At 39.7% G+C, this 11,691-nt stretch overlaps 1 protein-coding gene across 2 annotated transcripts in view; it reads left to right on the top strand.

Moving 5' to 3' along the window:
- Positions 1-1,382: 1,382 nt before the first annotated feature.
- Positions 1,383-11,691, top strand: part of bmp2k (BMP2 inducible kinase) — a 102,428-nt gene continuing 92,119 nt past the window's right edge. For both annotated transcript variants that reach the window (XM_060826207.1, XM_060826197.1), the window contains exon 1: positions 1,383-1,969. In XM_060826207.1, coding sequence (XP_060682190.1) covers positions 1,789-1,969 — 181 coding nt within the window. In that variant the 5' untranslated portion in view covers positions 1,383-1,788. The remainder of the gene's footprint in view (positions 1,970-11,691) is intronic.

The raw sequence follows: 11,691 nt of genomic DNA, 5'->3' as shown, positions 1-11,691 counted from the left end.
CCAGTGAGGGGAATCCTGTTTATTGTCAGCTCACAGCTAGTTAGGGCAAGAGGGCTGAACAGATATGTTTTTACTTGCTGTCAAGGAGGCTTCTCTAGTTAACTGATTTAGGGTGAAATTTGTTTCCATTGTTTAAAATGTACATTCAATTGTTCGTAAAATAAAGCAGTGTACAATTCATATTTGCCTTGTCCTACAAACTATTTCAATCCATCCTTGAAATCCACTTTACTGCCTGCCTCAATGGCAAGTCTAACGGTGGGATATCGTTGTGTTTGCAGAAAAACAAAATATTCATATAAAATCCAATTACTTCAAATTTAGGACTTTAAAAAAAACAAAAAAAGCTTATAATTACAGTCAACACCTCACTTATAACTGTTACAATTATATTCCTTCAAGTATTAATCACTGTTGACAATTTTAAAAATAATTTTAATAACTATTCTTTTGTATTTCCTCCCTCACTTAAAATCATTATTTTCTTTCTCTTTCCTTACTGTGCCTGATTTGAAATTGAGATATAAAGTCAGAGTCATTAGAGTTCACCTACTCTAATTTACACTTCTTACTACTGAATTTGAGACCTTCAATCTGTGAATCTGAGTGGCGTCTAATTAGCTATTAGAAACTGCTTGAAAGATACCTTAAAAAAGGAACCAGTTCAAAATTGAAAACTTGGACAGCTCACCTTCACTTTTGAGATTTAGAGCCATCGTTTTGTTTTGAAATATGGAGCATGCAAGGCAATAGCTTGTAATAAAAAGAACAAAAACACAACTGCAAAATTTGGAAAGCAACAACAATAACACTGATTATATAGCATCTGCATGTTATTTTCTTATGATCAGCAATTAGGAACCTTCCTGAAAGTAAATCTTAATAAATACTTAACTTGCATCGCAATGACACTGTTTTCAGGCGCTAGACTGCACTTCGTGGTCAATTTTGTTTTTAAAACAAAGTACTTTCAGTTCCTTTAAAGTGGCCACACTTTTAAGTTACGAATTAAAAGTTTGGGTGGGGGTGGTGGGAAGCTGGAGTCCACGCGAACGCACACCCACCATGTTTACCAAAACCCTGCCTGCTGAGGAAATTTGGGGTATTTGCTTGATTCAAAATAATTTTTCTTGCCGTTTCGCAAACTTAAGCTTTCGGGAGCTGATTTATTTAACCCCTGCACAAAAATAAGTGAACAAACAAATTACTGTCACTAAACAACTAACCGCCCACCCCCGTCTTCAACACTCTTCCGCGTCATGACGACTCAAAAACGACGCGGATTGAACTGATGGACAGCATCGTCCTCCAATCGACATCGAAATGGGGGCGGGGCTAGAACGGACGAACCAATGGTTGTGGTGGGTGGTCAGTCAGTCGGTGGGTCGGGTTGACTGTGGGGTCAGAGTATGCTGAGTAAATAGAAGCGCACACGGTCGGGTACTGACCGGCCTGACTCGGGCGAGGACTGGAATCTAGAAGCTTCCAATTTCGAATCTTTTGAAGTGGCCAGTGGAACGAGATGCCGTTAGGTCGCTAGTGTCCATCAGGGAGGGCAATCGACTTGTTCCCTCCCTCGCGCGACAGCGTCTCCTCCGCTCGTGCGCAGCATCTCCTCCGCGCGCGGGTGGCGTCGCGGCTGCGCTCGCTCGGTGCCGACATCCCCCCTCGCGACTTGGCGAGGGAGGCAGCGCCCACGGTTGGTGGGTGGGGGGAGGTGCCTGGCAAACTTGGTTTGTTTTGGCGCTCCGCACCACTTTAAGAAGTTGCCTCTCCGCTCTGTGAGCCATGAAGAAATTCTCACGCATCTCGAAGCCCGAGGGTGCGGGTTATGTCGGAGCTGGAGGTGGAGGAGGAGGAGGAGGAGGCGGCGGCGGCGGCTCGTCGACGGGAAGTGCCGCCAACTACCTGGGCAGAGTGTTCAGCGTGGGCCGTTACCAGGTGACGGTGGAGGAGCTGATCGCCGAAGGTGTGTGTTTGGTTAGAGGGCCCGGGCCGGGGGTGGAGGTGGGAGCTTGCGGGGTTAGGTTGGGAGGACGGGAGGGGAAGGGGCGGGGGAAGGGCTGATGGAGCATATTGTAACCCCGCGTAGATCCGATCCAGCTAGTCCACTATCTGTCACTTCTCAATGCTGACCGATCACCGTGCCCGCCAGCCTCCCTCCCTCCTTCCTAACCTTTGCTCCTTCGGTTTTTTATTTGCACCGTTTATTCATTCACAAGTTTTTCTTTTAAATGGTGTTGGGGTTGGGTGGTGCCGGAGTATGTGAATTTTGACAAACGACACTTCGCCTGCAATTTTCTTTTAAAATACCTGTTTGCCCCGTGCTCCGTATCGGATTTTATTTTAATGTTGTCTTCTTTTGATCCCTTAGCCTGCGGTGTGTTTTAATGTAAGTGTGACAAATGTCAGTATTTTTTCTGCTCTCTGCAGTCCTGTTTGTGCAAATCAAACTTACCAAGTACATCTGGAAAAAAAGTTTGTCTGTGTAGCATGTTAGTGTACTTTTTACTGTCTAGTAACATTAGGGTCACAGTATTGAGTCTGAAGCGTGTCAGTTTGCTTGCATTATGGGATTGTTTTCCATCTCTGATGAAGCACCATAAATTCTGACAAGTAGAAGTTGAGTGTTTTTATGATTTTGACACATGATGTGTACGTGTAAGATATATTATTGCATTAATTTGTTACAGTATATCTCAACTCACTGCACAGAACGTGCAATGACTACTGAAATATAGCATGTAACATTGTATCACAGTCAAAGCTAAGTGCAGGAAACGGTTGTTTGATCATGAATGGCACAGTACCTACTTTTTAATGAACAACATAAGTAGGACATGAATATATTTTGCAAAATACTAATATCTTGTAAAATGACTTGACTTTCTTGTGCTACACAAACTTGTTCTTGGTTTCTGTGCATTGGATAGTAGAAACAAATGAAATAGCATTTAACCCCTGCCCTGCCACTGGAAAAAAGGCTGGTAGTATTTGAGTTTTGAATTCCACATTCCCATCCACATAGATTCTTGCTGGACAAAACCAATCTACTTGTAGTGAAGTAATGAAAAATGCTGGATATCTGAAATAAACAGTGATGAAGAAACTCACCAGGCAAAAGACGTCATTATTGGACTTAATGTCAACTGTTTATCCTCCATTGCCATAACTGCTTAATATCTCAGGAACTCAGATTCATAGATTAATGGCTCAGTGATTGGCATTGTTGCCTCATGGTGCCAGGAACCCAGGTTTGATTCCAGCCTTGGGCGACTGTGCAAACTCCACACAGACATTTTTCCAGTATCTGCATGGGTTTCTTCCGGGTGCTCCGGTTTCCTCCCACGGTCAAAAGACTTGCAGGTTAGGTGAACTGGCCATGCCAAATTGCTCACCGTGGTAGTTGCATTCGTCAGAGGGAAATGGATCTGGGTGGGTTATTCTTCGGAGGTTGGTGTGGACTTATTGGGCCGAAGGGCCTGTTTCCACAATGTAGAGAATCTAATCTTTTTTAAAAAAAGACAATTTTCCTTTGCCTTCATCAGTACTCCATTACAACAGTTAATAATCAAGTTACAATACAATTTTGCTAGTCCCATTCTCTCCAGCACAAAGGTTGCCTTATATAATATTAGTAACATTGTTCACCTTCGACTTTAAATGCTGCTGAAAGTCTTCGTTGTGCTTTTTTCTATCCTTGATTGAATATCAAAAGGATTGCCAAACTAGATTTCCATTGTCTACTTTCCAAAATTTGCAGATTATCAGAAAAGTCTGCAACATATCCAAAACCCTTTGCCTGGATTTATACTCAAGATGGAGTAGAACTCAACAACCACACCACTTCTAGCTAATGTATATTGCCTCCATTTCACCTAATACATCAAATTAAATATTGTCATTTTTTAATTCTCTCGCCTCATCTTGTGAAGGCTCATTATTTTTTTGTCAAGATTTTTTTTAATACTTGATTAGTCTTTCCTTTAAGTTTTTAGTGTGTTTTTTTTGTCTGAAAGGTTCCTTAGGATGGTTTTCTGTGGTTAGGATACCAAGGTATTGATTGATCGATTCACTAAATTATGGTATCAATATATGCAGATAGATGAGTTTCTTATTTGAAACTCACTTTATGAAAAAAACCTCTTAAATATTTACAAAACCTTTCTACTCCCTTTTTACTTAACGCAGTGCTTTACCAAAGATGGACAGTTAACAGTTGATGTTGTGCAGTGTAAAAGTGTCTTGACAATTTTGTGAAAGCAGAAGGGTAGAAAAAAGCTCAGTTCCTTTTTAACTTTGTTTCATAAATCTCTAAAGCAGGCTGCAAACATTGTTGCTTTTGGCTGATTTTGTCAGCATTGTAAAGGTCTTTTTTTTTCCCCACATAGTGCTACCACTTAGGTTTTGTCTTCATTCCACTTGGTGTCTTTTATTTGTTTGACTATTTGCTTTTCATAACTTGGAGTTGCTTTTCTAATTTTCTTTCTTTCTTCCAATTACATCCCACTAAAATATTAGTACAATCAAAGTCTAGATCCGGCTAAGAGCATGATTTTGGTATTTTGTTGTAAATGTTTTGCAAATTGAGTTGAATGGATTATCAATCAAATAGTCCTAGAACCAAATGGTGGAGAGAACTTGGTTAAACATGTTACTTATTTCTGGCTTCTGTAATGATACTGGACTTGTGTAGTCATTTAGTTTCTAACATTGAGAGATTTTTAAAAGGTACCTTATTGTCAGACTAACCCAAGGATACAAGTCTTGTTATATAATCAAGAAATTATTTTGTAAAATGGTCACATTAGATATCGGATTAATTTTAACAAGTCTGTTAGAAGGTGGGAGGGGCCAGATATTGGCATGGGAAGACCCAGGTTGGAGTCCTGAAGGCTGGATAAAGGAGTGCCATTCCTTGAAGCAGAAAGGAAGGGAAGCAGTGATGCTGCTTGGCAGCTCATTACATTTGTCAATTTTACTGCTACTCGGATGCTGCCTGAACTGCTGTGCTCTTCCAGCACCACTAATCCATTACATTTGTTGCCTACCTATTAATTGTCATATACATCCCTGTTATTTAAATTTTATATGCTTTTTAACTTCACCATTAGCGCACTGTACTTTAGAAACTGATCCATGATGTGTTTTTTTTTACACAACAGTCCTCTGACTGTTGCTTTAAAAGCTGAAATGATTTCCATTGGTGTAAGGGTGGGTAGGAGAAAAAGAAGAATGAGCTTTTAAAGAAGGTGTGATAAAGAGGTTAAAACATCAAGGAATTGTGCGCACAAAATTAAATCCATGGTGCAGAGCCATCATGGCAGCCTTCACCACAGCAGCAGAAGTTACAATTCACAGATTGGTAACAGACAACACAAGACTAGACAGGATGGTTAACAAAAGCAGACAGAGTAGCAACACAACCCAGAATCTCCAGGATCTGAATGAACTGCCTCCAGAGAAGAAATGCCAGAAGAGACTGCATCTGTCCCGTGAGGCTGTCACTGAAATGTGCTCAGTACGACGATGACCTACACCCATGAAAGTCAGACCCTATCTCTGGCATTTCAACCAACACTGCTTCAGAAAGTTCCATTCTGGCAAAGATGTGCATACCCAAATATATTGACGATGGAATTTCTCTGTTGCTGTTGCATGTGAGTTTGGAGCAGAGTCCCTCTCCTCTGCCATTTAATAAAATTATGGCAGATTGATTGATTGTAGCCTCATCCTCATTTTTGACAATGTTTCCCCTTGCTTGACCAAAATCCATCTTCTGTCTTCAATATTTTTAAGGACTCCTTTTTTTTTCCCCCCAAAAAATAGAATTCCAAACAGTCTAATGACTCGAGAAAAAAATTGTCTAATCTGTTTTTAAACGGTCAACCGGTGATTTTTAAACAGTAGCCTGAGTTCTGGATTCTCCCATAAGAGGAAGTATCCTTTTGACATCTACCTGGTCAAGACCCCTCAGGATTTTATATGTTCCAATAAAACTCCAGTGAATACAAGCTGAGCCTGTAAAATATGTCTTTGTAAAACAACCTGTTTGTTCCAGGTCCTTGTCACCATTGTAGTCACATCACTTTGAAACATTTGTAGGATAGCGATCACGTTCTTTCGGTAATCCATATAATGTTTGAGTTGGGTTGTTGAAAGCAATTTGAAAAATAACCCAATTTTAATGAGTTTGCTTGCTGTTTGTAGGTATCTAATCCAACAGTTAACAGTTTGTCAGTTGTACAGTGCCCTTGACTGCATCAAGTTACACATTCCAGGCAGAGTGTTGATTTAGTAGTATCCTACTACTCCTATTTCTTTTCCTTTTTCTGTACAGTTTCCTACTAGTAGAAACTTTAGTGAAGGATTGTATTTGCTAACCACTATGTCAGAATTCCAAATAATAGTATTACTCTTGCAGATGTCATGAAAATACCCCATTCTGACTGACTGATCACAGTGGAGCTCCACCTTCTGTTATACTTGCTAGTCTGTTGGAATGATCGTGAAGGCTACTCATAATTAAACTATTGTCTGGTTACCAACCGCCTTGATTGATGACATTACAAGTGCTTTGTCAACAGAAGTGCTTGATCTTTAAACTGCTTTCATAGTTTTTAAACATTTTATATTTTTCCTAGTTGTAACATTTGACGGGAATTTGTCAGCTAGTATCATTCTTTTCCTGGAATAGCAGATCTGTAAATATTTTTCTGACTGCTTTAGAAAGTCTCAACTTGTAATTTTCTGTGACAATTTGCAAGCATAAGCTTAGCGTAAGGCCAAGACTTGTGTAAATTTCAATTCACCTTTTTAGGAAATTCTCTTATTGGATTACTTTTTGTTAGTCACTTTATTGTGCATGTTCTCTTACTGTGTTTAGCAATTATAGCGTACAATTGTTTTCATGATGGTATGAAATAAAAAACCTCACTTTTCAATTTTGACGTCAAAAATGACATCCAAAGCAGTTCTTGTTCCTTGCATTTTTCTTGGATTTGTTGCACAATGCAGATGCTTATTGTAATAGAGAAACAGGCTGGATAAGGTTGATTTCATATAGACACTATAAAATTTGGTGATTTTTTAAAAAAAATTGAGCAAACATTAAAGAAACCATTTAAAAAGATTCAACAGAAATAAATTCTATTAAAATACCAAACCTCATGAAGAAATGTCCATCCATCTCTGAATTACCAGGTAAATTAAGGATAATATTGTTTTAGTAGAAGTGGCAAGCATGGCTGGAATGTGAGGAAATAGAATATAAAAGTAAATTTGCTAGAAATACAATTTGGTGAAGATTAGTGAGAAATCTTTAGCTGAGGGCAACTAAAAAAAACAGTAAGTGTGGGGAGGATGAAATGAGGATGAGCTAGTTGGTAATATAAAGAAGTTTGCAAGTTTTTTTTAAGATATCTAAATGCTTGGAGAGAGACAAGAATGAACATTTAGACCATTGGAAAATGAGGCTAGAGAAGTAGTGATGGGGACAAAGAAATGATTGCTGAACTGAATAACAAATTCAGCAGACACACATCAGAACTTAGAGTCAGAGAGCAGGGATGAGTACAGTGGCTATCACTAAGGAGAATGTGCTGGGGAAACCGAAACTTCTGAAGGTGGATGACCTACCTGGACTGGATAATATACACTCAGAGCTCTAAAGGAGATAGCTGAGAAAGTTGTGGAGTCATTGTTGGTGAATCAAAAAGGAATGGTCCCAGAGGACTGGATAGTGACTAATTAGTCCTAGTGAAGAAGGGTGAGAAACAGAAGACAGGAAACAATAGGCTGGTCAGTCTGACCTCCGTCATTGGTAAGATTTTAAGAGTCCATTATTAAGGTTGAGATTGCAGAGGACTTAGAAGCACATTCTAAAATAGGGTTGTCAGTACAGCTTGTTCGTGCTTGTTAGAATTCTCTTGAGGAGGTAATGAGCAAGTTAGAGACAAAGAGCCAGTAATCTATTTAGATTTTCAGAAGGTCTTTGGAAAGGGGCAAGGGATATGGACGGAGGATTGGCTGAATGAGGTGAAAAGAGTCTTTTAGAGAATGGCAGCTTGTGACAAGTGGAGTTTGTTTTGAGACCACAACTATTCATGATATACCGTAATGACCTGGATGGAGGAACTGAAGGCATTTTTTGCTAAGTTTTCAGATGATACAAGGATAGATGGATGGGCATGTAGTGTTGAGGAAGTGGGGAGGCATGGACACCTGTGCAAAGAAGGCTGTGGTTGGACCACATTTGGAATATTTTGAGCAGTTTTAGCAGTATCTAAGGAAAGGATGTTTTAACATTGGAGCGTCTCCATACAAGGTTTGAGGATACTCTTGGGGATGAAAAGTTTGTTATATGAGGAGTGGTTCAGGACTCTGTATTCAGTGGAGTTTTGAAGGACGAGGGGAATCTGATTGAAACTTACAGAATACGGAGAGGCTTGGATAGAGTGGATGAGTTGATGATGTTTCCAGTGCAACCATGAAAGTAAAGGAACAACCTTTTTATAACTGAGATGAGGAGGAATTTCTTCAGCTAGAATGTGGTTAATTTGTGAAACTCATTGCTGCATAAAGCTGTGGAGTCCAAATTATTCAGTGTCTTTAGGACTGAGAGATTCTTGATTGGTAATGGATCAAGGATTACAGGGAGAAGGCAGGAGAATGGGGTTGAGAAACATTTCAGCCATGATTGAATGACAGACAAAAAAAAACCCTGCAGATGCTGGAATCCAAAGTAGATAGGCAGGAGGCTGAAAGAACACAGCAAGCCAGGCAGCAGAGTCAATGGGATGAAAGGCCTAATTCTGCTCATATGTCTAATTGTCTTTGGTTCTACAGTTGAACTTCTCCAAGTTTTTATTTTTCTAACTATGATCAGTGATGAAAGGTGTCATCACCAGTGCTGTCAACCAGCACTTGCTGAGCAATAACCTGCTCAATGATGCTAAGTTTGGGTTCCACCAGGGCCAGTCAGTTACTAACCTCATTATAGACTTAATTCAAATATGGGAAAATAGCTCATCTCCAAAGAGGAGGTGAAAGTGACCATCTTTGGCATCAAGGCTGCATTTAGCCAATTGTGGTGTAAAGGAGCTCTGTCAAAATCAAGTCAGTTGGATTCAAGGAATCTGGCACATAGGGAGTTATTTTGGTTGTTTGAAATCAGTCCTCTCAGCTCCAGGATAATACTGCAGGTGCTGCTCAGGTTAGAGTCCTGGGCACAAACACCTTCAACAACTTCATCAATGACCAATCTGCCATCATTAGTTCAGAAGTGAAGGTGTCACGATGCGATGTTCAATATAATTCTTGACTCATCATGTACTGAAGTAATCCACAGCCAAACGGATGTCATCCTGGTTCTTGCCAGCAAGTGAAAAGTAGCATTTGTGCCACAGGGTTAGGTTACAGTCATCTCCATCAAGAGAGGATCTAGCTGTTGCCTCATGATGTTCAGTGGCACTACCATGACTGAATTCCCCCACTATCAACGTTCTGGGGATTGTCATTGACCATAAACTGTATTAGACTACCTCTATAATATCTGTGGCTGCAAGAGCAGGCTAGAAATCCTGCCGCAAGTGACTCACTTCATGTTTCCCAAAGTGTGCCCATCATATACAATGGATCAACTCAGAAGAGTGATGGATTACTTTTCACTTCCCAAGATGAATGCAGCTCCAACAATACTAAAAATTTGATACTATCTAGGATAAAACAGCACATTTGAGTGGCACCACATCCACACTCATTCACATCACCGCCAATGCACAGTCACAGCAGCATACAATATGCAATGTAGAAATTCACCAAGATTCCTTAGATAACACCTTCTAAACTCATAACTGTTTTATCTAGAAGAACAAGCAAAGCATATACACGAGAATACTGCCACCTGCATGTTCCCATCCAAGCCATTTGCCATTCCTTCTTCAATATCACAGTCAAAACTTCAGAGCTTCTTCACTAATGACACTGATACCGAATAGATTGCGATAGTTCAAGAAGACAGCTCACCACCACGTTCTCCAGGAACCGGCAACTGCCAGATCCCATGAATGAATTTTTTGAAAAATGCCCAGTCCAGGAATGGGAGATGATAACTACTCTTTACTCTAGAACTTTAGTTGAATTGTGGAGGCCTTCGTTGTCAAACACTTGCTGCCAAAATTTGTAGAGGATCAAGTTGTTGCAGTGTTTGATAGGGTCAACATTGAAACTTTCAGGGTGGTGGCTGGCAAAGCCTGGGAAGTGCTGAACTATATTAATTTTTCTCCTGCAACATATGTGGAAAGTAGAATATTTGGTTGACCAGCTATAAGTGGATATGAGAGTTTAATTTTGACAACATTCAAGGACAGATCATTTTTAATGGCTCAATAGTCCGAATCAATTAAACTGTAAATTGTATAGAGATGATTGCTGTTTTTTGACTTGAGTTCAGATTCTGATGTTTCCGATGACCCATTCACGACAGTGCTAGCCACAAGAGCATAAATTCAATGGCAATATTTCCATTTTTGACACACAAATATGGCGTCCATTTAAGAACTAAGTTTTTAGCTATATTTAGAAACGTGGATTGTACTCACTGTTAATACCTTCACATAGGGTCAGTGGCCAGAGTGTCAAGTAACTGGCAAAAGAATCTATGGATAATGAGAACATGGCAAATCATGAATGCACTGCATGAAAGGGTTCAAGAGTAACATATAAAAAGACTGACATGGACCCATGTAGACATGGATACACAGGATAGAACTTTCAAGGAGCCAACATGGATGTGATAGGCTGAACAACCTCCCGTAATGAAGAATTCAATTTTTTAAAAATTAAACATCATGTTGTGATTATCCAGTTTTGATTGAATAGGTACTCCATGAAATAGTAGTTACTTGATGGTACAAAAGAAACTTGAAGTTTCTAATGTTTAAAATTCTTTACTCACTTATTGGAATAATATTGGGTACAATAAATTTAAAGAAAATTTGCAAGTAGTATAAATTAAAACAATATTTGAATGCACACAACAGAGTGTGGGTTTCAGGCAATACTATAGTCAGACAGCATGGACACCCTTGCCAATCACCTTATCACTTTTGTTCTTGATTTTATAAACCTCTGTTCAGGTCACCCCTCAACCTTCTATGCTCCTGTGAAAAAAGTCCCAGTCTGTTTTTATAACTCATACTCAAATAGCAACGTATTGGTAAACTTTTTCTAAACCCTCTCTAATTTTAAAATTCCCTTCTGGTTGCCCTGCTGTAAGAACTGCACACTGTACTCCAGAAAAGGCCTCACCAATATCCTGACAACCTCAACATGACACCCAACTCTTTTACTCGGAGAGTCTTAGCTAAATGCGTTATTAACTACGCTGTCTAACTATGATGCAAATTTCAAAGAATTATGTACTTGAACCCCTAAGTGTCTCTGTTCGACAGCACTACCCAGGGCCCTATCATTAATGGTAAAAGTCCTGTTGTAGCAGTAATTTAACAACTGTGGTGGAGAAATTGGACTACAATGAGAAACAAGTAATTTATATATTCAGCTCAATAGATTATTAAACATAAAGGCTTATGTAAGTAGTGATAGGAGGCCTAAAAGATAGGAGCGAGGCAAAAGTGGGTACAGCAGATGCTGGAAATTGGAGTCTAGGTTAGAGTGGTGCTGGAAAAG

The sequence above is a fragment of the Hemiscyllium ocellatum genome, chromosome 1 (genome assembly GCF_020745735.1).
Source record: "Hemiscyllium ocellatum isolate sHemOce1 chromosome 1, sHemOce1.pat.X.cur, whole genome shotgun sequence".
NCBI classification, from domain to species: Eukaryota; Metazoa; Chordata; class Chondrichthyes; order Orectolobiformes; family Hemiscylliidae; genus Hemiscyllium; species Hemiscyllium ocellatum.
Note: the sequence above shows the minus strand (reverse complement) of the source record. Positions and strands in the feature narration are given on the sequence as shown.